This window comes from Fusarium mangiferae (assembly GCF_900044065.1).
Source record: "Fusarium mangiferae strain MRC7560 genome assembly, contig: FMAN_scaffold001, whole genome shotgun sequence".
In the NCBI taxonomy this organism is placed as follows: domain Eukaryota; kingdom Fungi; phylum Ascomycota; class Sordariomycetes; order Hypocreales; family Nectriaceae; genus Fusarium; species Fusarium mangiferae.
Window position 1 is genome coordinate 2303241 of NW_024573921.1, and position 26550 is coordinate 2329790.

Here is a 26550-nt window from a genome sequence, read left to right on the forward strand (position 1 = left end):
CATCGACTCAAATCTCACGCGAGACAGGAAGAAGACGTGCAAACATAACGCTTCATTGCACCATTAGTGGGTCGCGCGTTGACGGAAAACTCCATGAATTGGTTTAAGAATGCTATATGCACTTCCTGGCTATTACAATGATCATAGCTGGCGAAGAAGCACGGGATCGACATCATCACAGATGGTTAACAAACCTCAATACGCACGCCCATTCGATTGAGCAGGGGTGTAGGGGTTGTCAGGGGGGCACCCCAGCATCTTCTCAACAGTCTGGCGCTAGATTTGTACAGGCGCCAGCACCTGGGCTTTGCTTCTAGAAAGAAGTGTAGGCTTGAACTTGTCTGTCCAAGGCGCGCATGCCATGCACGAGACGGCGCTGCAGTCAGTTGGTGAGACAGATATTCTGCCACACACCCTCTCAAATTCTAATTTGACAGCCTCCTGCAAACCCTGCACTCTTTTGATTCACACCCACGAAAGCAAGATCTCAGAAACAGGGGAACGAAAAAGACAATAACCGCCTGGATCCGAGGAACAGTGCCAGAGCTCGCTTCCAAAGCAAGCCAGCCCGGCCCAGCAGTTAGTTGTAAAGGTCCCCCGTGGTGGGTCTAGGATCTGGGAAGCCCTCCCCCGGCGCCCAAGAGATTCCCTTCTTTGATCCCTGTCTCACCTCAAAACTCAAGATCCAAGCGGGGCTTGAACACACATCTGATGCTGATAACTTTGTGCTCGCTGACACCGCACTCAGTCCGTATGAGCTCGCTCGACTCTCATGAGCCAGCTCATTGAGCGGAGCCGAGGCGCGCTACTCGTCCACTCACATTGCTAGATCACTTCGATGACAGCCTGTACTGCACGGAAGAGCTCAATTTCAAGGCCGGTAAGTCCGTGGCGGGGCCTTGTCGTGAGAAGAAGTCGTAATTCCAAGCTTCAAGTGCAGGTGGTGTGGCTGGTTGCCCTATGGCGCCACAGTCACAGTGAGGCGGTGCGTCATTAATCCACTTCGAGAGAGACAACAAAGTCGCATTCCATTTATCTTGGCATTGCCCGACGCTGAACGGGCGACGCTAAGATGCCCCACAGAGCAATTGACGGCTGGCTATCCATTGACATGTATCCAGCGATGCTCGCCAGCTCGTTTAGGGGGTTAGGATCAAGGGTGGTGGTGGGTACAGCAATCTCGGGGTGCTTCTGGCTCGTGTTGGGAAAAGAAGGAAGTGCAATCAAGCATAATTTCTCGCGAACTCGGTAGCTCGGGAACCATCTTGAGGTGTCAGGCAGGAGGAGGGTATGTTGCGCTGGCTAGCATTTCCCGGCGGCACGCACGTATGTATGTATGTATGCATGTACATACTCCGTACATACTGTAGTAACCCCTGGCCCAAAATCCTGGGCCGAGCAGGCGAGTGGCAGTGCGTCCACCCACCAAGCGCCGAAGCCCACCTCATGCCTGGTCCTGGGGTGCGACGCTCGCGGGTATAAGAGGTGTTATGCGATGGACATATACTATGGATGGATGGTACAGCCGGGAGCCTCCCCGATTGTGAATCGAGAGAAGTCAGGTTCGCTGTGATGCTCCATTGATTTCATCTTCCAGCCGTAATTCCTTTGTTTCGTTTCCTTGCTCACACCCCCCTCTTCTATCTTCCTCTTCCTCTTCCTCTGCCGAGCCACCACCTCCGGCTTCGTGCCCGTCGCTAGTGTCATTACCAACCAATATTAGCAGAGTGGTGAAAGCGAAACTAGAGTTCGGGGTTCGAGAATGAACAACCAAAGTGGAACCATGATTAGAACTCCAGCTCCGTCGTCGTTGTTGTTTTTCTTCTTCTTGCTTTTTTGTCTCTCTCCATCACATGCCACCGAACCGCGCAACAAATCAAAGCCTGGTTGATGATCGAATGGCTAGCTACCTAATTTGTCAGTCGCGTTTCATTAATTGATTTGGAACGTACGCGACTGACGCAAAGTCGGGTAAGCTGGGTAGCTATTCCTGGCATTGGCCCAATCTTCTGCCTACCTAGATAGTTAGCCTGTAAAGCGGGCCTCGTCATCTTGCTGAGATCTTTTTCAACCTCTGTTTAGGGGGCAAAGCTTGCCGTAAAGCGTAGAGTGACGGCCATAACTTGATTATCCGAAAAATCTCAGAGCCGTGTCTTTGTGATATCTTCGGGGACATATTTTCGGCGCGGTGGTATTTCTCCGCAACTGAGCTACCATCAGAAATTGACTCTGAACCACTCGAGTCGCATATTCGAACTCGCTAAGCCTTAACAAAGGTGTGTGGCTAATAAAGATCTTGTGCTGGTGCTGCTTAGTGCACCGTTTCTCCAGACAAGCCCGCCCCGTCGATCTGGGCGAACCGTCCGCATGGGTACCCGGAACCTAAAAAGGCAACCCTGAATGGTCATCCATCCTCCACTGTCATTGAGCTCGGGGTGCTTGCTGCAGATGGACTTGGTGCTGTTGCTGGTGCTGAGGAGCGGTCCGGCACGCCACGTCTTGTCAACGCCCCCCGTCCACTTCCACTTCCACCAACAATTGTAGACGGGCAGACGATGGTTTTTTTTCCCCAGGGTACACTGATATTTGGGTTGATGCTGCATCACGATGGGCGGATGATCATTGCCTTTCCACGGACCCATTTGCAATCTTTTTAGTGCCAGAGTACAAAACCGGCCCCTTGTTCAAGATGCGGTAGTCAATCCTTTGTGGATTTAGCCATGGAGATAATCTTTCTTCTTCTCATTCGACTCAATGAATGTTGAAAGATCTGGGGGGCTGCGCGCGTCAATCTTTGAAAAAGCCCCAGTGCTGCCATCGTCACCGTCATACGTCAGTGATGGTTCGACAATTGAATCAAACCCAGCCCAATAGCAATCGCTAGTATATCCATTGGCTATTGATGCCTTCGGACGGGCTAGACCAAGGCTAGGCGAGACGTCTGGACTTGAGGTCCACGCCCGTGGGGAAGCGAGAGATCGCCAGAGATCCATATCCTTATCACCATACCCTCTTTTTTTTTCCCTTTGTCTTGCTCTCTCTCCCATGGTTCAGGGACTCGTTGCCTTTTCTTCGGGGGACTCGACCAAAATGAGACTGAAGAATTTGAGGGGACAAAGCGAGAGAGGGGTGGGTGCAGGTAAGTCTGCGGGGAAGTCAAGCTAATTCTGCTGTCTACCGCTTGTCTTGTCCGCTGCTGTCTCTGGCCGACAACAATGACATTCATCAACAAGGCACGGCTCGGGTTTCTTCTGTGCAGAATACACGACTTCAAGGGTCTGGATCGCCTGTGGCAGGGCCAAAAGCGAACAAGCCTCAAGGATCAGGAAACCCTTGTGCTGTGCGGGCCTGTGCTGGGCTTGACTGGGCTACATGGAGCCAGAGATGTTGATGGGAGGGGAGAAGTGACGGGAGTCTAACTAAGTCACAGTGGAAGCCCAGAGCCATCGGAGCGCCGGGCGGTTGCAAAGGGAAGACCGGTGCTCAAGGTGCCGTTTTGCACGTCAGTCGACTTGCATCTTCCCTTTTGCTCTGTGCTGTGCTGTGCTGTGCTCAGGGCTGGGGGTGAGCTAGGTTAGGTTCCATTGCTCTGCAGTGGATAGATGCCATCATAGGTAATTCACCCCTCCCCCCCTGGACGTATCTCGTCTTCCTCTCCGCTGTCCCCTCCCCTCCCCTCTCCTCTCCGTGCTCGGCTCCTCACTCGCTCACACATTGGATGGATCGTGTCGCAACTTTTTTTTGCTGTTACTTGATTACCGTACCGTCATACGGCCTGGTACCTTATTATTATTATTTTTTCCCTCTCTATGCTCATGCTTGATACATCCATCCCATCCCTTCATCCCAACTCTATCGAGTACCTTAGATATAAACTTGTTCACCCCCTTACAACTCTTTACTTTGACTTCATCACATCACTCACTCACTTACCTTCCACGCATTATCTTACCTCATACTCTTGCTCTCTCTAGCTACCTTGCCTTGCGACGCAGCTGTTTGCCCATCGAGCTCTTGCTGGTGCTGTCCCTCCCCCACCCGCCGCCGCCGCCGCCGCCTCTACCATCCCCTCCAGCTTTCACCCACTTCCTCCTCGCTCTCCTCTGTGCGCTCAACACCGCTGCTCGTCTTCTGCGCTGCATCACTTCTAGCTCATGCTTCTCAGACCCTTCCTTCGTGTCCATTCTTATATTATTGTTCTCATCGGTCGTTGGCAAAGGCCGTATTCGTTGGCGTCGTCGTTCGGGTCCATTCGTCACTATCATCACCACCGACATCGCCGCCGCCGCCGCCGCAATCGCTTCGTTCATAGCAATATCGGTCTTCCTACCTTCGATCTATAACGCCCGTCCAATATTGCCTTTCAATAATCATGTCTTCTGTCGTCCCTCATCAGGGTTCGGCCGTCGGGTACGTTGCGTTGCCCGCTGAGGAAGCACGTCTTGGACGTTCTCGGTATTAGGTGATGGGGAATGCAGCTAATAGACATGACGATGGTAGCGTTGCGGTAGAAGCTCGCCAAGAAGCCCCAGAACTGTCACAGAGCCGTGTGGCTACGTTCTCTCACGATAATGTCTCTGCCCGCGTCCAGTCTCGTGGTGCCAACAATGGTCACGTTGCTGGCGTTCAACCTCGAGAGCACAACATTGCGAGCCTGGAAGCTGCAATGGCCAGGTACCAGCCGGTGCATCCTGTCATTACCGTTTCGTCAAACTCAGACTTGGCTGGTACTGGTGCACAGTTTGAGGGATAGCTCAAAAGTTCGTCGCCAGTTCCTGTCCCTAGATCTTGGTTATCAGCTAACAGCAGGGGCTCCAGACTAGCCGCGTTGGTTCGTCCCATTACCCTCCCTCAACATTACTCAATAAGGTAGGTAGGTTTGTGCGTTTCGTTGACTTTTCTTTCCTTGACTTGCTTGCTCGATTTTCTGATAGACGATATCTTCTTGTCCGCGGTTGTCTCAGTCTTCAAATCGTTGGCCTGAACCAACTCTGGGAGACCACTCTTGGAGACATATATGAAGCTGGGCCTACGCGACCAGCAATGTTGATGTGATATAGAAACCTTCAAGGCGGCATCACTGCGTATGCAAGTTGGTCGAAGTGATTCTGTTGATCAGACGCCGCCAGGAGGTTGAAGCATATACCCTACCTTTTTCTGTTTGTAAATATTATACCCATTTTGCTTTCTGTGCGACGGGAAAGAGGTCCCGTTTTCAGCTTCCTTGCATCGCTCTTACATGTTTGTTTTCTTTGCTTCTTTTCCTTATCGTGTGCATTGTGTTTGGGGTGTTTCATATTCCGTATCGTTGTTGTCACGTCAGTTGTTTGCTGGCGTTTTAGAGCATTGCAGACCGCTTCTCCAAGAAGCAGCGGTATTGAAGTGCATGGGCGTGGAATGGAAGAAGATAATATGCCCCGAGCAACCTGATCCCATCTTGGGATCGCAATATGTGGTACGAGGGACGGCTTATTCTTCTCATTGCGTGAATCATTCCCTTGTTTTCCGGTCGGCATGAATCTCATGAGGGTACGTCAGCATATGGCCTGGAGCCCTCACGCCGCGGGCGGCACAGGTCGAGGCAGCATAAGACCTGGTTGCGCAAGTCTCATGATGAAAAGACTCAAGACGATTGACGACGCATGTTCCCTTGTGGAAGAGATGAGAAAACCAAGAATGATGAGGGACAAAGCATGGCACTGAGAGGGGGTTGGGCTTTATCTATTTGTGGGCGGCTCAGTCATCAAAGAGCCAATCAGGCTAGAGTCTTCTTGACATTAGGCCCCAAAACCCAAGGATAACAATGCATCATCAATCGCGAGAGCATAATCCTCGGGCTTCCTGAGGCATACTCTCTGGCCAATTATCTCCTGGCAGATCATCAAGGCTCTCCTCCATTACAAGGAGTAGCCCTGTGAAGCTCCATTCATTGGCTTTGGCCACTCAAAACAGTTGGCCTCATTTCTGGTGTTTTATCAAAAGTACCATCTCAGGGGAGCACGGAAGAACGGATTACATGATTTACGGGGTTATTTGTCCTTCTTGTATCGAAATGCACAGTTTACGACATGTTGGGTTTATTGTGCTATTATAGATTGGTATCCTTCAGAGCACTAAGGTATATTGCATTACACAGAGGTAGACAGGCATTAATTATAAAAAGAAAACATAATGTGGTTGGCATGGGTGTTCCTATCCTCCAAAGTTTCTGTGATGCTTTAATTGTTCATCTCTCGAGGCATCATAACTTCACGGCGTATTTTGTCATCGTCTCATCATAATTTCCCCAAATGCTTGATCAAATCTTGTGAGATGTCCAAAACCGATCCTAGGACGGTATATCTCGACAACCACTTCGTGGCCTTACCATTTCCGCTTGCAAAGTTCAACCTGTCATCTGGGTCAACCCATTTCTCGTTTGAGCAGTCTTCTCGTAAATTTTCACATATCTTCGCTAGTGTATAGCAATAAATTTCTTTCGCAATTTCGTAATCCCTAAGTCCTGCTCATTTCGTCATGCTACTCATCATAGCCAAGCATGTTGCCAACTTCAATATTGGCTATACAATGGCCACCTACTTTGGCAGGCTGTCATAAATCAAAGCGTCCTAGCGCTAATAAATCTCATGATTCCATGGGGGAATATGTCCAATATCACATAGGTACCATACTACATAGTCCTATCATCTTGAGGGATTGCACTAAGCAATCCAAGTGTTTCCTGGTTTATCACATCCTGGCCATCTATATTTCAGCCAGATATGGCCTTGTGACCATGCTATAGGCACACTGTACGCATAACTATGTGCTCATGAAACTGAAGTCAAGAGACTGGTAATTCCATAAATTGGCCAATTCTCCTAGCTCCTCGTCTGAGATGTTCGCGAACACAGGGCCCTCAGCGGGCACGAAACCTGTTGGGTTTTGCATGTACAATTGTGGCTGCCAGTCAGAACATGGTGCAGTAGCAGCGTATGCGGTGGGAGGCACAAAGTCACCACCCACGACAGGAACACCTCCCAAGGTATATACTGGAGACACTGCGCCTGGTGTAGGGATAATAACAGGAGAAGGTGAGAAGGTTGCCGCCGAAGGGGAGTTTTGGGAGTTTGATACGCTGTCAGGCGATAGTGTTTGTGGTGATGTAGCAACTTCTGGGGGAGCTTGGGGTCTCGGGGGCACTGGGCTTTGGCTAGCCATGTTATGCGTTGTTGTTGTTGTTGGCCGTGGGAGACGCTGAACGATTCGAGTGAGGATACCGTATGATGCCTTGGCTGATTTAGTCACCATCCTAAGCTCCTGCAACATAGCATGCGCCTCATCGATGGCTTTGTAAACGTCGTCTCGTCGGGGAAGTGTGTGATGCTCATCATGAAGAACTGCGGAGCATAAGACTGTCGAGATATCGAAAATACAAAAGAGAACAAAATGGAACTTCGCATCTCGGGGGTAGACATATTTGAAGAATCTACGCAAAGATACCATCAGCTCCAGACAATAGTTGATGCCGTCGCTGCGTATTTGCAGCTCCGCCTGTAAAGATCGTATAGCAAAGGGTCTTGTAAGGAAACCACGGATAGGCTGTAGGAGCATTGAAAATGCCACGGTATGCAGTATATGTCTGTGAAGGACCATCCAGGGACACGAAACGTCTGAAGATCTGTCCGGATGCTGGACGTTGAAGGGAGGTGGAAAGGTTGCGATCCATGTCTCCATGATGCCCTGGTATTCCTGGACATCTTCATGGGTCATAACGTTTTTCGGCGAGCCGAATCTTCTAGAAAGTTGTCGTATTACGCTGCATTGCATCTTCATGTGTAATAGAGGCGGGTATTGGCATCCTTCCAAGCCGAGACTTGGAAGGCTAGCATCGCAGTCGGCTCGATCGATAATCATAGGCCTACCCAACAGTGTCGAAATCTGCCTTTTGGAACATAAGTCAAAAGCCATTGAGCTGTGCAGAAGATCACATACCAGTCCCAAGTGTCCAGAACGCACCAAATTCTCCGTCTTACTTCCAAGTCAAATTCTGAGATTGGGCCTGCCTTGCCTTCTTGATGGATGGCTGTGATAAAGTCAGCTATCTTGTCAAGTTGCCAGCTATACATAAGCATACATAGTTCTTGGGCCTCTCGAATAGCAGAGTTCAAAACATGCCAACATTCGACAAAACGGGCTTCGGCCTTGAACCAGTAACAAGAATGCAGGAGTTGCTGAACATTGATAATATGGCCATGACCGAGGGGTATAGCGCTTCCCAGCTCTCGAGCAGCTTCATGAAACCGCTCACTTATACGCTGTATCGGATCACCAAGGCCAACCTCAAGATTTTGTTGCAATTCGACGTCGGTATACTGCGAGGCACATGCGCAAATTGTTAGGAGAAGGCAAGTCCATTGGACGCTAAGAGGGCGGTTCTCGGTTCGTGATGTCCACCACAGTTGATACTTCTCTATGAAAGATGGTGGGTAGACGATGTAGTAGTGGTAGTTGACATTGCTGAGGAAGTTTTGGACAAGTGTGTCTGATATCGCAGTTGGCTAGATGTTCTGACGTGTTTTGCTGACAGTACATACCAGTAAAAGGCCTGGCAGGAATGACTCTTAAGGCTCTTTCAAGCTGTGGAAAACTTCCAGGATCCTTCACAAATTCTTGTGATGCACCTCTTGTGGTCTGAAAGCAAGTATAATGTTAGAATAGAGTCAAACAATTGAGAAAATGTCACGAACCTCGTGATCCGATGCCAGATCAAAAATAAGATTGGAAGGCATATAACCCAAGGTGTCGATACCATCGCTTCTTGTGCCTTCAATGTCGGGTTCGTCTCCTGAGTCTGCGCCGATTTTGTTGTTGGCGCGAGTCTTTCTCTGTCTATCCAAGGTAACCCTGTCTGCAGTCGGTTGGTTGGTGTCCTTGAAACGACATTTGTCGGCCACCTTGCGTTTCTGACATCCGCTGCATGGCCACTCACGGTTGCACTGGGTATATGTTTAGCATTTTCAGCATGAATGCATAGCAACTTGCCGGCCGTTCTGGAAATGGCCAAGTTTGGGGTTTGTTACCCTTTGCTTGCGGCGTGCACATTCTGTGCACGCAGATCGATAGCTGACTTCTCGTCGCTGAGCCCCTTCTCCCATGACGATGGATTATAGAGCCGTCAAACTGAGGATCGGTGTTCCGCATAGATATGAGTTTATCGACTAAGAGTAAGTGGAAACACGGGGTATGTGTGATGTTCTTGTTACTTTTGGATATGAACGCAGAGTGCTTTGTAAAATGAACCAATATGACAGGAGCCTACGCATCAAAACAAGATGAATAGAAACGACAATATCACCGGCAACAGAAAAGGCGAATAATCATGTTGATGGGTTCCGAGTGGAGAAAATGCTGCTTGGACGTTGTTAATAAGATGCATTTGCCCGCCTGCAGATCAATCAAGTGGGTGGGTGGCTAGGTGGCACACGAGAAGAGAAGAGATGCATCACTTCGGGGGCCCGTTCCATTGCTAATTTCGTGCCGAGGGTTTTGCGAGTCGGCGGTTATTCGAAGCGATGGGTCCTAACGGGACCAGCGGAGATAAGCGAGGCGATCAAGTGAGAATGTCAGATGGAATATGCTTAGTGATTGTGATGCCCCATCCCAACATGCATCTCCTAGATTCTTTGTGGCTCAATCGTCTGAGAACAAATGGCTATCGCCATCATGAAACCACAGTTTGGAAAGCCATTTGGTTCTTCTCATTGGTCAATGTTGCTTCGTTGCGATCTGACTTCCTGACTTGACTAAAAGAAGCAAATATTGCGTTGTTGGACATCCACTGGGCATGGTAATCGCAACTTGCTGTGTCTTGTCGAGAGATCATCAATTCTGGACATGTCGTCCTCCACTGGCATCAGGAGATTGTCCTGTGTCAAGGATCAAAAGGCAAAGCCTCAAGAGCCCTTGCTTCACCCACACCAACCATTCATGCATCATCCGTCGTTTTCAGCTCCATTCTGTTGTATGGCCTTGTTGCACAAATCCACTGTTGTCTCTCCATTTGACTTCTCAAAATCCCGTACTGAACCCCTCTCCTAGTTTCGTTGGCGCTGTCCCCGCTACGCAGACCGGCGTCGCCCGGTCTGAGCGTTCCAGTCACCAACCACAGGGCCTGTTTTCCTATTGAGCCGCTCCCGATCATGGCAAATGAGATTTCTTGACAGGGTATGTATGTGCAATCCTTGTCTGCTTGGGCAGGCTTGGGCTTCACCAAATTATGTTTCGTTTTGTCGTTGTTGTTCACCCATGTGTACGTTAGTGCTGGTGCAGCTTGAGCGGGCGGTGAATGCTACCCACCCATGTGGTGAAAGGAACACATTGCCGGTCGCCGATTAAGAGTGAAACTCAGGCTGAGAGAACCCTAAATATGTGCCATTCAATTGACAAGGGCAGAGTTGAACATGCTCAGACTGGCGTATCTGGAGATATGAGTTGCATATTTTTATGTAGGTGTCTTCATAACCAACTTACTTAACCAGAGTGTTCTTTCGACCCTCCAACCCATTATGCACGTCACTGACTATCCTCCGATCCCATGAGATGGGTTCAACGGTGTTCTCCACCATTAGTCCATGTCGTCAAATTTGACAACCTTGAAGCCCAACGCTCAAACGTCATGGTGGTGGAGAGTTTCTATGCAACAAGGTTCCGAAACTCGAGCTAAAGTTACAACGGCGCGCCGTTACAAGTGAACTGATCTAAAGTCGTACTATCGCATGTGGCGCGTGGGGAGTTGAGAGGCGGTGAGGTAAACGCATGGCGTTGGTTGCTTTTCGCCCTCGAGCAAACGCTTGCCCCAAGCTTCCACCACGAGTTTTTCATGCTTTTTCATGCTTCGTCCGAACTTGCCGGCACGTTTGCATGCGTCAAAGGCAGATCCTGTGCCTCAGAGTCGCATAACAGGGCGTAAAATCGAACGACATCCAGAAGAAGAAGTCTCATCCGCCGTGTGTAAGGGCTCTTTACTTCGTCTGCCGATGACTCTGTGCAATGGCGCATCCGTGAACGAGCTACTGTAATGTAATCGCCTCGGAGACTAGTACCGACCCCCCGAAAGTTCGTGGAATTCTACGTTCAAGGCCAAACCCTACTGTGCAATACAGGGGCCAGATCTGCTGGCTCATTTCCTCGATGCAGCTCACTGGGTTGCTGCATCCCTAGTCAGCGCCATTGTCTCGAGATGTCGTATCTGAGGTCCAGTAAGACGGCAGAGGACTCTGTCTCTGGTTGCAAGCATGGGGTTTGGGCATCAAAGTTCAAAGCAAGGACGCGCGGAGGTTCCATTTTGGCACTCGGTACAGCTCACGCGTATGCAGATGGCCGCTTTCTGGAAAGACAGTGGATATCTCGGAGTTTGAGTGACTTCTGGGTGGAGATTGCGCTGCTATTATCGTATATTTGTTGAGCGAAGAAGAGGGAGAAGCCAACAGGACCAAATCGGAGGAAACACGGGTATAAGGTGCTGAGAGACAACCTGAGGTATCTTATGCAAGTTAGACCTTCCCATGGCATGGCAGGCACGAATTGATGTTGAGCTAAAAACCTCAAGGCAGCTACCTTAGGTGTAAGTAAGGCCAAGAAAGGAGAAGGTGCCACTCTCTTGGTAGAAAGGACTTAAGGAAAGAACTATGAATCAGAGTAAAAAGAGAAGGAGCGGATTCGTTGCAGTATAAGAACTTCCAGTCTGATGATAAACACCACCAAATTCGCATATATCATAACCCTCAATCCTTTGAAAAGTTCCTGAAAAGCCAGCCAATGCACCCGAAAGAACCCCTCGATTCCCGAGATTTATCGGCTCAGGTCATAAGCGGGGCAGAAGAGAAACTTATGCAAGCTGGCGCATTTCTGGGCTCTCATTTGAACGCACAACGAGTTGGTAGAACGAAATCATGACTTCAGCTTTGGTATGCCTAAGTTCACGACCAATTGATGCTAGGCGATGCTAAGGATGTCATGCAAGATCACTCATCTCGACTTCCACAAGCAGGATGATTATTGGTAGCTCCTGGAATTTGCTTCAATTCCATTCTTCGGAGAACTTGATAAACTCGGTCTAGAATCTGCCAAAATGGCCTGACTTCAGCTAGTGTCCGTAGTCCATGTGTAACTATTGGTACTGTTCCATTTACCAAGACAAGCGAATTGTGCATGGCGTCAATCTGACCACGAGGTTGTTTATGACATGTCATCTACTCCATATCATGCTCTCAAAACAAGCCCAGGTGGGAACGATGTTACATCAGGCCAATGTCTGGGGCCGAGAGCTGACACGTCAAGGAGTTGGCTAATCTGGCCCAAGGGCTGCGATAAGTTCCAACTTATCATCGCGATTTGTTCTTCTTTGGCATCCATGCCTCACCGACTTAGGCCTGCTTCACTTCTTTCCGCCTATGATCATCTAAGCGTTTGTGTGAGCTATTAACTTGATTCCGAGTTGAGGCTGGCCAATCTTGTCAGTAAGTCTCAGCTCAGCCAATTCGCCATTAGTTCTTCAATGCCGAGCTCGCCACATGGCAATTGCTCTCAAGTGCCGGTTCATAACCCCACCATCGGGTGGTCAACGGTCGCTAGCGAGTGGTAGCAGATGGCCGCAGCCACCATCATCGCCGATCTGTTGACTCCCAGTACTCTTGCGGACTAGTCTCAAGCATTGTTGCGGCCTAGATCCCTACGGACCCTCCAAACTCTTGAGCCAACTGGCCGCTTCTGGCTCCCTTTCAGCACCTCCACCCAGGGAACTTCTGTCAAATCGCTTACTCTGTCAACGTCTTCTGGTTCGGCCTCTGACCTATCATCGTCTGTATCCTCATCTGTAACTTCAAGTATTGTGTCGTTGCCCTCGTCGGTCCCAGCTCTTTCATAAAGATCTTCGGTATAGGCCCAACTTGGGGTATCAAACTTGCCATGAAGTAGGACAATGTCTCTGCCTTGGGATTTGATATTTTTGAACTCTTCTGCTGGAATTGGTGTGGTAAGCTGCAGGGTGTGTGATTTCGTATCGATACCTCGCAGGAGAACCAGCCCAATGGTTCGAGAATACCGGGGGTCCAAAGCAGCGTCATTATAGTTGGGGATGAAAGGAATGCCTTCGGGACTTGTTGATACGATCTGGAGAGCCTCATCTTTACTTGTTGCGTCAAGCTTCAGGAGTTTCGATGATGTATCGGTAGAGACCTGGTCCTGGATGAATCCGGAAAATGCTTTCACATCCTCTATCTCAACTGCCGCCAGAACCAGTCCGCTCACTGTATCGGCCAACAACTCCGGCGAACATTGATAATCGTAAGATACCAAACCGAAGATCCCCTTCTTGGAGGAATATCGTACAAGTAAGGGTGGTCTGAAAGAAAGTGGCGATGGGTTCCACTTCAACCTTCGGGTGGTATCAGTTTGCTTCGTGGTCGTCGAAGCTAGATCTTGTAAGTGAAAGTAAGACATGGTCTGCATCGCTCTCAAATGAGCAGCGGTTCTTGATGTAAATTCGGACTGCTGGGAGGGTAATTCTGTAAGCGTGGTTGCTGTTGCAGCCCGCAACGCATCGACTGTCTCAGAGGGGCCATCTTCAGACATATATAACACTTCTTCAGGCTTCAGCATCCTGGCCAGGGCACAGAGAAGATCGAGCCCAGTTCCAAGAATCCAACCTGGTGTATTGACGATGAGAGGAACACCCGCAAAACTTTTGTTGTACGTATCAAATAGATCGACAGCACAAGCCAGGTAGAGATCGGGGTCGGATGCTGGTGTTACAGAGGCCATTGAATGGCAACGAACGACGTTCGAAGCAGCATCTCCGATGCCCGGGTGTGTGAATGGTGTCCCTAGATTCGGCTTCGTCGCAAACACGAGAGACAAAGTCCCAGCTGGCGCATATTCCGGTTGGCCTGGATCTAGGTCCATCACCACAGCACCTCGCAGGGTCTGTCTATGAGAACGATCTGTCAAAAGCCGGTTCAGAAACAACCGCGAAAAAGTAGACTTTCCGGCCGACTTCGGGCCGCATATCAACGTTGAAAGAGATGGCTTTTCTCGACTGGTCGTCACCAGGGATGAAAGCTTCCTGTTCCACGCAGCTAGTGAGTCTAACTCTTGGATGATGCATTTTTTAGGGGCATCTTCCGGCGTTTGGACCTGGAAAGGCATTAATAAACACTTTCATAGCAGGTAAGACAACTTACAATCTGAAAAGTTGACTCTTTATTTGACTTGGTTGAGTCTCCCTCGGGTGATTCGTTCCACATTTTCCTGAATAGTGGTGATAAACGGCCCAACTGGCGCAAACCTTGAGCATTTTTATCTGGATGCAGCTCTAGTCTCGTCTGCTCCTTCGTCCGTAACACGGGCACTGCATGGCAATAAGGGGCATGAACCCATTCAATAGTTTCAGCAGGATAGAGAGTAGCACCAGCCAACACTACCTCACCTTGAATCACTTTAATACCAAAACTTCCAATGATTGGAAATCGCTGCTAAGTCAGTCAAGATATTTGTAAGATGCGAGGCATGAAGTTTACCTCTTTGCTAGAAAGCCGTAGTTCTACCACGCCTCCCTTCTTAACTCGGTGGTTTTGATCGGATAATCGAAATGATGAGTACGGTATGGCCCTTTGAACTGTCCCGGGTTCAGGAGTTATAGATCCCGGTGGCCGACTGAGAAGCTGATGAGCGATGTCGAGGCTAGTGATGCCGGGTCATATACCTTGCCATTTCATGGCTCTTGGGATGTGCGGCAGGCGACTCAGTCAGACGCTGTGACCTAGGAGTCTTTACTGCACTCTTCTTAGGAGTTGATGGAGTTCCGACTTGACTGGTTCCCTTTTGGAGAAGACTGAAGTAGTTGATATTGCTGGTGGGTTGTTTCCCATCGCATTCTGAGGATTGTTGCGCGGACGTTGAAGAAGCTGCAGCCTCTCTTCGTCGAGCAGCAAGAGCAGCAATAGCACTCATCGCTTTATTATGTGAGTTAGCACGATCGAAAGACACGGCAAAGAGTGTAACACTCACGCTTTATTGCATCTACACCCTCAATTCTTCGTTTTTTGTGAGAGGACATGGCTGAGAATGGATATGGTAAAATCGAAATGGTGACGTTGAATATGATCAGTCCAGGCAAAATGAACGGGAAGCGATAAGTCACTGTAGAGTCATTATTCAGCTGTCATAGAGTTGATGAATGTCGCATGCGATCAAGGCTAAAACGTCTTGAAGGTGAAGAAGGTCTTATCGATAAGAAAAAATCATTTCGCGTTACCTGGGTTTCTATTCACTCGACGGTGTTGAATTGTACCTATGAAAAGGGATAGTACCAACGTCTTATTTTTTTATATCTAGGATTTCCTCGCTATCTCATTTAAAGTGCGTAAACTCATGCCTTCTTTGCCCAGTGTCATTGATCTCGCGTCACCCATTATCGGGTATCTACACGACAGAAGCGCGTCCGTCTACAGTTAACCCAGGATAACTTAGTGGGTTGCCCCACTAGCGCGGCATCTCCCAAAATTTATTTTCCAGCAACTTCATCTTCACCTCGATCAACCTCGTCCCGACAATTGCACCCTCACCTCCGAAAAGATTCACAGAAAAGTCCGCCCAAGATGGCGCCTAAGGAACCCTACAAAGTTCACTCCCTCAATAAGCACATAGAGAACACAAAGAAGGGCCTATCGGCTGAAGCGCAGTTCAACCGCCGCCCTGGCAACCGTGCTGCAACTATCAAGAAAGAGTCGAGCGACCCAAACAACATTTTTGCCAACAACAATGGGGATGACGATGATGAGTCTGGAAGCGGAAGCGATAGCGATAGTAGCAGCGATGGCCAGGCCGATTTTATCTCCAAACTCACCAGTACCACCAAACCTACTTCTGCCACTCCACGCCGTCGTAGCAAAGATGATGAAATCGCCGATAGCGATGCCGAGCGCAACGCGTCCAAAAAGAGCACTATTGTGAAAAAGCCTACTCCTGCCAAGTCTAAGCCTCAATCCTCTAGCGATTCAAGCAGCGAAGACGAGTCTGACGACGAAAAGACCAAAGCAAAGACTAACGGCACAACTGCTGCAAAGGCGTCTGAGAGCACCTCGAGCTCTTCGGAGTCAGAGAGCGACAGTGATAGCGATGAGGAAGATGACAAGGCACCCAAACCATCCACCAAAAAGCAACAGCCTTCTGCCTCCACTAGCGACTCATCCAGCGAGGACGAAAGCGAGGATAAAGCCGATGCCAAGGCTAAGCCTCCTCTGAACGGCAAAGCTGCTACTACGTCAGACAGCTCAAGCGAGGACAGCGAGGATGAGAGCGAGGATGAAAATCAGGGTGTGAAACTTGCTGCGAAACCCCCCGCTAAGCCTGCCGCTCCCGAGCCAGACAGTTCTTCAAGCGAGGAGGAGGATTCTGATGATGAGATGGTCGATGAATCCATGCACATTGAGGATCGCGAGGGACAGCTCGCCCTACCCAACTTCATCGCTCCCGACTTTGTCCTTCGCAAAGGCGATGATGGTACAAACGGCCGCGATGTTGCTGAGATCTGCAACAAGGCGAACCTAGAGGGCAAGCAATTTTGGTACTTCACAGTTCCTTCCAATGTGCCCATCTCAGTTGTTCAGAATCTTGAGATCCCCATGAACCAGTCTCAGTCTACCGATAAGCTGTTTTCTCACAATGGCGAGGACTATGGTGTCTCCTTCGAGAGTATTGCCCCCAAGGGAAATATCCAAATCATGATTCCCTCTGATCGCCCTCAATACCAGCCCGGTAAGCAAGCTCCCAGCCGTTACGTTTTTTATGTTCTCCACTAACTTACAAATCAGTCACCAAGCAGATCGACCAAGTCATGCAGGTCAAGAAGATCACACAACTTGGCTCTACTAAGTCTGTCGCTCCTGTTCCCAAGCCAGCCCCTCGTGCTCAACCCGCTGGTCTGAAGGCTCGATATCAACCCATCGGAGTCAACGAACCCATGGGAAGCATCGGGGATGATGAGGACGTCGAGATGGGCGATGCTCCCGTTCTGTCGACCAAAGCTGCCAAGAAGGAAAAGAAGCGCAAGTCAAAAGAGACTTCTGACAAGAAGCAGAAGAAGGGACAGAGCATCCCCGAGCCCCCCAGCTCTCAAACAAACGAAGCACCAACTTCTGATACGCGCAAGAACAAGCGAAAGCTAGCAGCCTCTGAAGATGATGCCGTCGCCGTAGCCGAGCAACTTCAAGAGGAGGCTAAGCTTGCAGCGAGCAAGTCCAAGAAGCAAAAGACAGCCCGAGATGGAAGTCCCGACCTTGGCTCTGAGCCAACGTCTGCAATCGCAAAAAAGTACACCCCTGTCTTGCCTCCCGCAATCCCCGCAGTAGGAACCCCTACTTCCAAGTCTGCTTCTACGGCTGTTGCAAGCAGCAAGAAGCAGAAGAAGGTCAAGGAGGCTTCTGTGCCCGCTCCCCGACAGAGCGTGGTACCCATACCCTCTATCCCCCACTCCTCTCCTCCCAGGTCCTCTCCTGCGCGCGCTCCTGCATCACTGCCTCCTGCCTCACCTAGCCAGAGTAAGGAGAAACGAGCCAGAAAGCGCAAGGATAAAGATGGCAAGAAGACACCCTCGGGCAAGAAGGAGACCCCTGTAGTCCCCCCTGTGCCTCTATCTTCCTCGGAATAGCGTTCTGCTGGGAAGAAAGGTCCTCAAAAGGGCAAGAGTAAAAGCAGAGCCCGAAGGAAGTAGTGAAGAGCTCGATATGACAGTATTTCGGAAAGCTCAGTGCCTAGGCTACCGATATGCATCGATGGCTGTCTGACACAGCATACACTATTATGGGCATTATCGGTTATTGCTGGCAAGCATATGGTGTTGGATGTGCATAGGAGATGTTGCCTTTTTTTTTCTCGCATGGCTTGATCATGCAAAGCATTTCAAAACCGCGGCGAGACATTTGTCTCTAGATTTCAGCGGCATGGCGTTGGTGGTGCATTTCGGTAGCAAATGGAAAAGAAAAAGGGGTTGAGGATAGTGTAAGAAGGGTGACGAAGGGAGAAACTCGAAAAATATCTCCCTTCTGCGAAGATTCACGAGTATCTTTATTAGCTAAGCTTTTGGGCATCAACATCGTTCGATAGAATGATGTTTGTGAGATAGTGTAGTCAATGTCAGAACAAACAAACTTTGGTTCCGCATTGCATCTTGTGATTGTACCAGGCCCTGGTAGAGGTTATCATCGTTAAGCCTTGGCTTGTGTTCGATAGTAGATGAGCTATTCCAGCGAAGCTTATTATCATAACAAGCGTATTGCACATCGCTGTCTTCTCTACTGCTATACACCTACCCTGTACCTACCAAAAGTGGCGAAGCTATCACCACACACAAGCAATAACTTGTCATTCGCAAGGTATTTTTTGGAAGCTGGGTTCGTTTTCTTCTAACCCAGCTCGAAGCTGCTGCGTAGAGCAGCCTTGTATTTCGACAATGTGGGTATGCTATAATCCCATGACCAGCCGTCACTACAGCCATGCAGCCACTCTTCCATGTGGACAAGCTAGAATATGAAACGATTATCCCGCCACGGGCCATTGAATTCATCAGAAAAGTCAATTCCCCAGAGTCTCGAATGGCAATCGGCAGAGTCAAGTCAGAGACGATGTACATAAGGTTTCTTAGCCTGTCTTTCCAAAGGACACCCCCCTCTCACCTTAGGGTGTCGATGAATGGAATATCGCGATGACGTTCGCTATATTTTAGAACCTCAATGCGGCCATGTTTTGACGCCGTTACACCCTTGAGATGAACGGAACGACTGTCAACAAATATAACGGATGCGGAATGATAAAGAATACGAGAGTCTAGTGTACCTGTCACCGAAGTCGATGCCAGATCTGATTACACAGTATCACGATGAATGATTGGGTGGTCGATCTGACGCCTGAAAGAGCTGTAGGATCATGCGTGTAAGTTGAAGCTCTAGATCTACACCAACATCGAAGGGTAGACTGCCCAGTAGTGTAGAGGAGACTGTATACGTCTCTCACCGCCAGCCTCATAGGCTAGACAGGGGATTGAGCTGATGTCCAGGTTGGGTTGATAGCATAGACCGACCAGTCCATATAGTGATGATAAGAGCCGATCGTCGCTGGTTGCGGTCTCTGGCTGCCATTCAGATGTGGAGGCTAGAGATCACGAACGAGGTCATTCGGACAAAGAATATCAAAGTAATTGGCTACCAATGTGCAAGACATCTCAGGTAACCCTGGGATAGCGTCCTTGAACAATGCTGGTAGTATACATGTAACAACAAGGATTTTGCTCGAATCTGGCAAACTCGAGTCAAATCGATCACTGAGGAATGCTATGTCTCACTTCCTGTCCTCGCACCATTTGCGACATGGATCTTTCGAACAGCAAAGTGTTACGGATACAAGACGTTGAAGACGACATGACGCATCACTGAACATGCCACTTGATAGCGGAAATGCAGACAAGGTGTATGTCACGCAGCAGAAAGCCGGGGACAACCATCAACCACGTGCATTGCACGACATCTTTAGAGTGTAACGATAGAAAGTATGTATGTACCTATGGTGTGATAAGGTTGAAGCGAGCCAAAGCTTGAAGGAACCGCACACATGGGCACTTGGAAAGTTTCGGACAACGGGAATCTTGATGTAGCAATCAATCATATTAGGAGACCGACCGGCGGCAATAGTTACTGTACGCATTCGTTCGTTCGTTGTATCGATAATCGTCCCATGCCAACGTCGGTCGGTATTCTCCTGGACCCCGACTGCAAACGCCGGCCGAAAACTACCGACCGCGGGTCCGCGATTAAGAAAGTTGCTAAAATTTCCTTCTTTTTTTTTTTCTTCATCCGTCAATGGGCCGAGACCCGACTTCTGAACGGACATTGTCCCAAATTAGTGAGTGGAAGAGGCAAAAAAAAAAAAAAAAAAAACGTCTCAAGAAATCGGCCGAGTCAATGAACCAAACGCGGAAAGCAAAGTTCGATGGCCCTGAATTAGGTGGGACCTCGGCGGACTTCGCAAATATTGAACCCGCTGCGGGAACTGAGGCAATCGGCCGTCATGATCGATTTTTGGGGCTCAAGAACGGAAATTTCGTTTAGTTAGTTTGTTAATTGGACTTTGTCTCACTCAGACCTCAGCACACGTACAGTACCTATGCAAGAGAGGATGGTGACAGTTGGGTTGAATTCAATGCTACCTATTATTATGGCGGCTCGCTCGGATGTCTTCGCATTGACCGCCTCTGTATTGGGCTTCCAAACCAGGCTTTTATTGGCATCATGATACCTGATCCATGATATACCTTGGAGTTGTCGCTCACGAGGGCATGGATCTGGAGCTAGAGTAGCAGTCATCACTGTTTGTCCAGTAAGAATCAACCTTGATGCATTTCTGATTGGGCATTAGTTTCTGTTGGCGTGTGCTTGCATACCGTGTTGGTCTTTGATGTTCCCGTAGGTAGGGCGAGAGGCATGCAACAGTATTCAGCAGTCATCATACCTGTGTTCACACGATGCGGTCTGGACCAGCGATCCCCAATCAGACACGTACTGCACATCCAGTCGCTTCTGGTCAGACATTCAAGCATCAGCAAGAGGACCAAAGCAGATGAGCTTAGAACAAGTCTGTTAACTGGAGCTCAGCATGTGCTTATCATCAAGCGTCAGACACGCACTAACAGCATATTGAGTAACGGCCGAGGCCAAGACTCTGTCTGAACAATGCTATCAGGCCAACCGACATGATGTGTTTCTTGTCTTGGGTTGCAATATTATTAAGCATGATACTCAAGAAACTCAGAACTACCTTTGAGATTGGGTTGAGAGTTGAAACCACCAAACTCATCCCATCATATTCCCAATTGACTAGCGCATCGCAAGTGACAGTGTCTCGTGCGCAGGTAGGGGACCCTTGGCGATCTCCTGAACTTGGGCCAGTCCGCCTCAATCCGACCTTGGCTTTCGCAGCTGTGGCATGGGTGTTTCAATCGAGTGTGAATCCGTGCACGAGCGGCTGAATCGACAACGTGTTAAAGAGATTGCAAGGAAATGGAAATACACTGATCAGGTTGTTTATCAGTAAGATCATGCGCTGCGACAAGACAGCAATCAACCTGTTCTATCCAAGGGACCGGACGAGTTTCGTATCCCTGTTCATTGAGACCCTCCCAATCTCTCTCAGGCCCTGAGCCTCCACTGCCCGTTCTGCTTATTCTCTTCCGTCCCGAACGGAGGATCCACGCTATATCCACGCTCAATTTCCACGCATTATGGCCTCGCGCCTCGTCTCACCTCGGGGCGCGCGCCTCACGCACGCATTGACAAATAAGACCCGAGCGACCGTTAAGAGCCTCCTCCATTGGTTTTTGTTTTTAGTGTCACACAGCACATTGAAAACTCCGCGTCGGGGTCGGAGCGAATAAAGCTCTTGACCGAGGATACGTTTAGCTCATAACCTTCTTCTTTTCCCTCTAGCAGGACGTCACCGTCATGACGATGGGGCTTGCCGCGCTAGATATATCTAATTGGCAGTTGATTCGCTCAATGGGCAGAAAAGCTCAAACAGTTTCCTTTGTGTAAACCCTCAACGAGAAACTATCTTCCGCTCCATCCGAGTGAACTTCGAGATGCAGCAAAAATGACTTGGGAAAAGTGTAGGTGTTTCGTGGGGTTACTATGACCCTTGTCGTGTGTACAAGTATGTCTCCTGAGTGACGGGATGGGCTGCGCGCGCCTACGGCCTATGAAATGGACTAGGTATCTGAAGCTGACCCTTGAACTTGAAGCTGTGAACAAATGGACCGTTACACCGAGAGCAAGAGTTTCGTTAACAGCAGGGCTGAGTCTAAAATTGGTAATCGGAAGCTGTCGAAGAGCTAAATCATGAGTACGTGTATTCCAGTTCGGAATGAACTCAAGTCTTTTTGGACCGACAATCAATATCAGTCGACTACTTATATGATTGGCAACTATACAGCAAGATATCTCGTGCTCACAGTCAAGAGGTTGGCGATAGTCAATGGCTAAACGCTGACATGAGTTAGCACGCCGTTGCCGCAGCTTGAATATCATTAGCATCCATCCAGACTTGCAACCTTGATCATCTAAATCTAAAACAGTAGAAGTACCCGTGTCTCCCATCCAGCGTGATATGTGTTAACTTGATACTTGTATCACAACGAGGAGCTCTGTAGCTTAGGCTAAGGCAGCAGCATATGCAAGTTTGTCTATGAAAGACAGGTGTGAGTAAGCATGGGCTAGGTATCCTCCCTTCCTGGCTGCATCGAAAGCCTCCATGGGTGGGCAGCCACGGATGGTGAGCATCATCCGTGGAGGAAGCAGCGGAATTGGAGAAGGTACATTGGTCGCGAGTACCTGCTGATGAACGCACATCGCTTTTTCGCTTCCACACTTCAATGCGACGAAAAAAGGTGCAGTGGCCCCAGCTCCTTGTTAGCGTCAAAAGAGAGAGCTGATCCTTGTCTTTGATATTGCTTCTCAATGGTTCGTTGTTCATCATCCATCTCAGTTTGCGGCTTGTGAAACTTTGCAGTGGAGTTCTTGTGCAACGTATTTTTCAGAAAGGAGCTTGTCTGAATTTTTTTTTGCTCAATTCGCTGATTGATTAGCGACTGGCTTTTGTTCAAGGTATCAGGGGGTTTGCAAACAGTCAGAGCCTTGCTCCCTCGGCGGAGCAGCAGTGCATGAATGGCAAAGCTCACAATAAGACCCGGGCAGGAAGTTTCCTCGCGTGCGCAAATTGATTATGACCTCAGCGGAAGTGTCCCCTTGAGGATATCCCTGGGTCGCTTCCATATTTCAACCGCAAGCAGGAGACAGCTTTCTCGACACCTAATCGCAACCTTGTATGCACCTTATGTTACTGCCAGCGCATGGACATGAGCTGTTCGGTCTAAGAAATCAACAGTTAGCTGTCACTTTAGATTGAGCCAGCGATCGTCATAGTCATAGGCATCATACAAGACAACCGTGGCTGGTTGCTGGGCACGCGGACTCACCAACCTAGATTCCCGTTCTGGTGTGATTGGTTTAGTCTGTTCCCACAGTCGCATCTACGGATACTGTAGGCAGTCTTCCAGACGCATGTCACTGTGCCACAGTCATGACGCTGGCCATCCAAGTGACACCGTCTGGGAACCGTTTCTGATGGTGACGTTTTCTTCAAGTATCAGCCACCATCATTGCCCACGGACCCTGATCAGTGGCAGAAAACAAAGATGCAATCAAGGAGTGGGTCTTTGTATTGACGAAGCCACTCAAAGACTCGTCATGAACATGGATTGTTCTTGTCTCGTCTCGTCTTGTCTTGTCATCATGAGCGCAGTGCAATCTAGCACATGGGATCATGGGGCTTCCCTGAGGTCAGAAAGCGAAAAGCCTCGTGCTGGCTGTGTGTGTGCATCCACGTCGGCAGATCACCCTTCCAATCTCATTCGCTCCAGGTGGTGATGTGATAAAGTCGGAGTCGGAACCTCGGAGTCCATGGAGCTTGGCGAGTCTCCGACGCCGACTGAAAGGGTGCTTGCAACAATTGATTGTGACAGTCAGTCAGTCTGATCGGAAAATTTATTGGACTTTATTAAACAATGTGGACTTTGTCCGGAAGATTTGGTCGCTTGCGTTGGCAAGGTGCCGGCCGTTAACGTTCTCAGTCAATCGTTGCCCAGCAGCTATGCCAAGGCTGAAATGATGTACTACATGCAGTGAGTTCAGTTGCTTCTTGGATCACCGAGGCATGGGCTGCCTCCGGTTCCTACACTGTGAGTGGTCATATCAAATGACTAAGACAAGTCAAGGGGAGAACAGATGCCCTGCGGCTCATTTGGCTTTATTGATCGAGGCTCAGTACGGAGCACTCTAGATTGCCACGTCGACTTGTAGGCTTGTATGGGCTGGTAAATACCTAGGCAGGTAGGTAATCTCATCTCCCCCTCAGTTTAAAACGTGGTCGGTAAAGTTTTTGCGGTACAATACGCGGAAAGCATGGAAGTAAGCGTTATTTGACAGGGCGAATTCTCACGCGACTCAGCCCGCCTATCAGGCTTGGCAGCGGCTTCGAAGGAAATTACGGTAATACGCCTTGATTCGGGCTGCCGCAAACCCCGTTGCTCCGCGATGTCCGGGCAGTGTGCTATGTCAGCAACTTTGTTTGTGTCGTCTTGATTGATTGGCTTCGCAATGACAAAAGAGCTCCGTCTGAGCGTCAGAGAAGAGCTGATTAGGCTTAGGCGCTGGCTCCAGTGCAATCTCCAGGCGACCCTGGTACCATCCATGCACAACGCCCCGCTGAGGCTTGTTGACTGGCCGGTACCCCAAACCCTTGTATCGATGACTCCTCCCGCAGCATCCGGACTTATTTGAGTGAGGACGAGGAAAATCTTGCGGTGCGGGCCCCTTGAATGAAGCTAATGCCAGTGGAGTGTGATGGGGGCAGTAGCTTAGCGCCCACTGGAATCCTGCGCGATGTGCCCTGTTGAATTTATACTCTTTAGCGGACTGCGGTTGCAAAATCAGCTGTAAAGACCTTGGTTTTTCAGCGCTTCTAGTGGCCAGCTGCACTGGTACACGCCCCCTGGTGCATCACTTTGCTGCACCTCGTCATCATACTCGATCCCTCTCTCCACTTTCTTCATATTACTACTCCCATTTCCTCACCTCCATCTTGATCTTCCCTCCCTTTCTCTCTCTCCTCGATCCTCGGCTTGGTTTCGTCTTAGATTCGCACCTTGTTAAAGCATCTATCTTCCTCCGTCACGACTTCAGGTCCTAGCCTCACATCTTCTTTGTGTGTGGCGTCCTTGTCGCGTGCTGCCTCCCTTCTCTGCGACTCGACAACCATCGCTCTGGACGGCCATCCCGACGATTCCGACCATCGTTGTATGCGTGCAAGTCAAGTGAATAGGTCAACTTGGATATGAGGTAGCTTTTGGGTATTCATATTGGGTTACCGACTACGCGTTACGAATTTCTTCAAGAATTATCTTGCGCTACGCTACAAATAATCATCACGCACCCCCTTTCGAACCACCGTTCTGTCGATCCAAACAACTTTCTTCTCGGCCTTCACCATGAACGACTTCTCCGCCACCCTTTCAGGGAAGCCCAAGCTCCAGCTACTTTGGCCCGAGCACGTTAATCTGCCATTCCTCAACACTGTTCCTCACAGATATCGAATTGGTCGTCGACGCACTAAATCGAAATCGAGACCTGGTAATGAGGAGATCACCAGTCTTAAAACCTCTTTCAACGCCTGGGATGGTGTTCGAGATCTCCAGAAGCATCATTGGAGGACGTCAGATCTCCAATATGCTGTCGTTGGCCTCCTAATTCTCTTTTCCTTTTGGATTGCTCCTCCGGCTCCTGGTGTCAAGCTCCTGGCCATCATCGGTAGTGTTTGGGTTCTGCTCATGCCTGCCACCCGTCAATTCTTTTTGCCATCAGTGACAATCTGGACCTGGCTACTGTATTTCTTTTGTAGTCGGTATGTGTTGATTTGAAAGGCCAATTTCGTCGCCTGCTAACATTTTTCAGATTCATCCCCAACGAGTACCGACCTCATATTTGGGTCCGCGTGCTACCGGCCCTCGAGAACGTCTTGTATGGTGCTAATCTGTCGAGCATTCTCTCCGCTCACCAACACTCGGTTCTTGACATTCTTGCCTGGATCCCCTACGGCCTGTGCCATTTTGGCGCTCCTGTAGTCTGCGCCCTGCTCATGTTCGTCTTCGCTGCCCCCGGTACCGCCCCTGTCTGGGCTCGCACCTTCGGCTGGATGAGTATTCTGGGCGTCACCATCCAGCTTCTCTTTCCTTGTGCGCCACCTTGGTATGAGATGGAGCATGGTCTTGAACCTGCTGCCTATGGCATGCCTGGATCTCCCGCAGGACTCGCCCGCATCGACGCCATTTTTGGCATCGACCTCTACACGACCAATTTCAGCACTGCGCCTGTTCCTTTCGGCGCTTTCCCCTCGCTCCACGCCGCGAATGCCGTTCTCGAGGCTCTTTTCATGTCTCACTGTTTCCCCCAGTTCCGAACTTACTTCATCATGTACGCTGGATGGGTCTGCTGGGCCACCATGTACCTCAGCCACCATTATGCCATTGACTTGGTGGTCGGTGGCTTGATTGCCTCTTGCTTTTTCTACGCAGCAAAGGCCCGATGGTTACCCCGACGACAGGAGGGAAAGATCACGCGATGGGAATACGAGTACGTGGAGTACGGCGACCGCAACGCCATTTCTGACGAGGAGTATGGCGAGTACTTCGGTATGGGTCTGCTTGGACGCCCTCGCGCCGACTCCAGCGATGGCTGGACTGTTGCCAGCTCCAGCTGCAGTTCTAGTAGCGGAACCCTGAGCCCTACTCTCTCCGAAGAAGCCCTTCCCGGAATGCTCATGGATATGGACAACAATGGACAGCTCTGGGACGGCAACGCTCCTGCTCGAGATGTGGAGTTGAGTGAAGTTGTGGTGGTGCGGTAATTGGCA

General features: G+C 49.6%; 5 protein-coding genes across 5 annotated transcripts; 3 read left to right on the forward strand and 2 right to left on the reverse strand.

The window, feature by feature from the left end:
• Window positions 1–4372: 4372 nt before the first annotated feature.
• On the forward strand, window positions 4373–4753 carry FMAN_01251 (uncharacterized protein; the record flags this gene model as incomplete). Its single annotated transcript, XM_041832653.1, has 2 exons — window positions 4373–4410; window positions 4501–4753. 2 exons carry the CDS (start codon window positions 4373–4375, stop codon window positions 4751–4753), a joined length of 291 nt encoding a protein of 96 aa, XP_041676588.1.
• Window positions 4754–6801: 2048 nt separating this feature from the next.
• FMAN_01252 (uncharacterized protein) lies at window positions 6802–9137 on the reverse strand (the record flags this gene model as incomplete). The annotated part of the gene is made up of 6 exons (XM_041832664.1): window positions 6802–7924; window positions 7975–8065; window positions 8117–8524; window positions 8577–8673; window positions 8730–8978; window positions 9063–9137. 6 exons carry the CDS (start codon window positions 9135–9137, stop codon window positions 6802–6804), a joined length of 2043 nt encoding a protein of 680 aa, XP_041676589.1.
• A 3550-nt stretch (window positions 9138–12687) lies between these two features.
• Window positions 12688–15097, reverse strand: FMAN_01253 (putative Polynucleotide 5'-hydroxyl-kinase GRC3; the record flags this gene model as incomplete). The annotated part of the gene is made up of 5 exons (XM_041832675.1): window positions 12688–14175; window positions 14223–14510; window positions 14559–14694; window positions 14744–14993; window positions 15049–15097. 5 exons carry the CDS (start codon window positions 15095–15097, stop codon window positions 12688–12690), a joined length of 2211 nt encoding a protein of 736 aa, XP_041676590.1.
• Window positions 15098–15638: 541 nt separating this feature from the next.
• Window positions 15639–17689, forward strand: FMAN_01254 (uncharacterized protein; the record flags this gene model as incomplete). Its single annotated transcript, XM_041832686.1, has 2 exons — window positions 15639–16797; window positions 16854–17689. The coding sequence occupies 2 exons, from the start codon at window positions 15639–15641 to the stop codon at window positions 17687–17689; spliced, it is 1995 nt and encodes a 664-aa protein (XP_041676591.1).
• Window positions 17690–25129: 7440 nt separating this feature from the next.
• On the forward strand, window positions 25130–26544 carry FMAN_01255 (putative aureobasidin-resistance protein; the record flags this gene model as incomplete). The annotated part of the gene is made up of 2 exons (XM_041832697.1): window positions 25130–25542; window positions 25593–26544. 2 exons carry the CDS (start codon window positions 25130–25132, stop codon window positions 26542–26544), a joined length of 1365 nt encoding a protein of 454 aa, XP_041676592.1.
• Window positions 26545–26550: the final 6 nt, after the last annotated feature.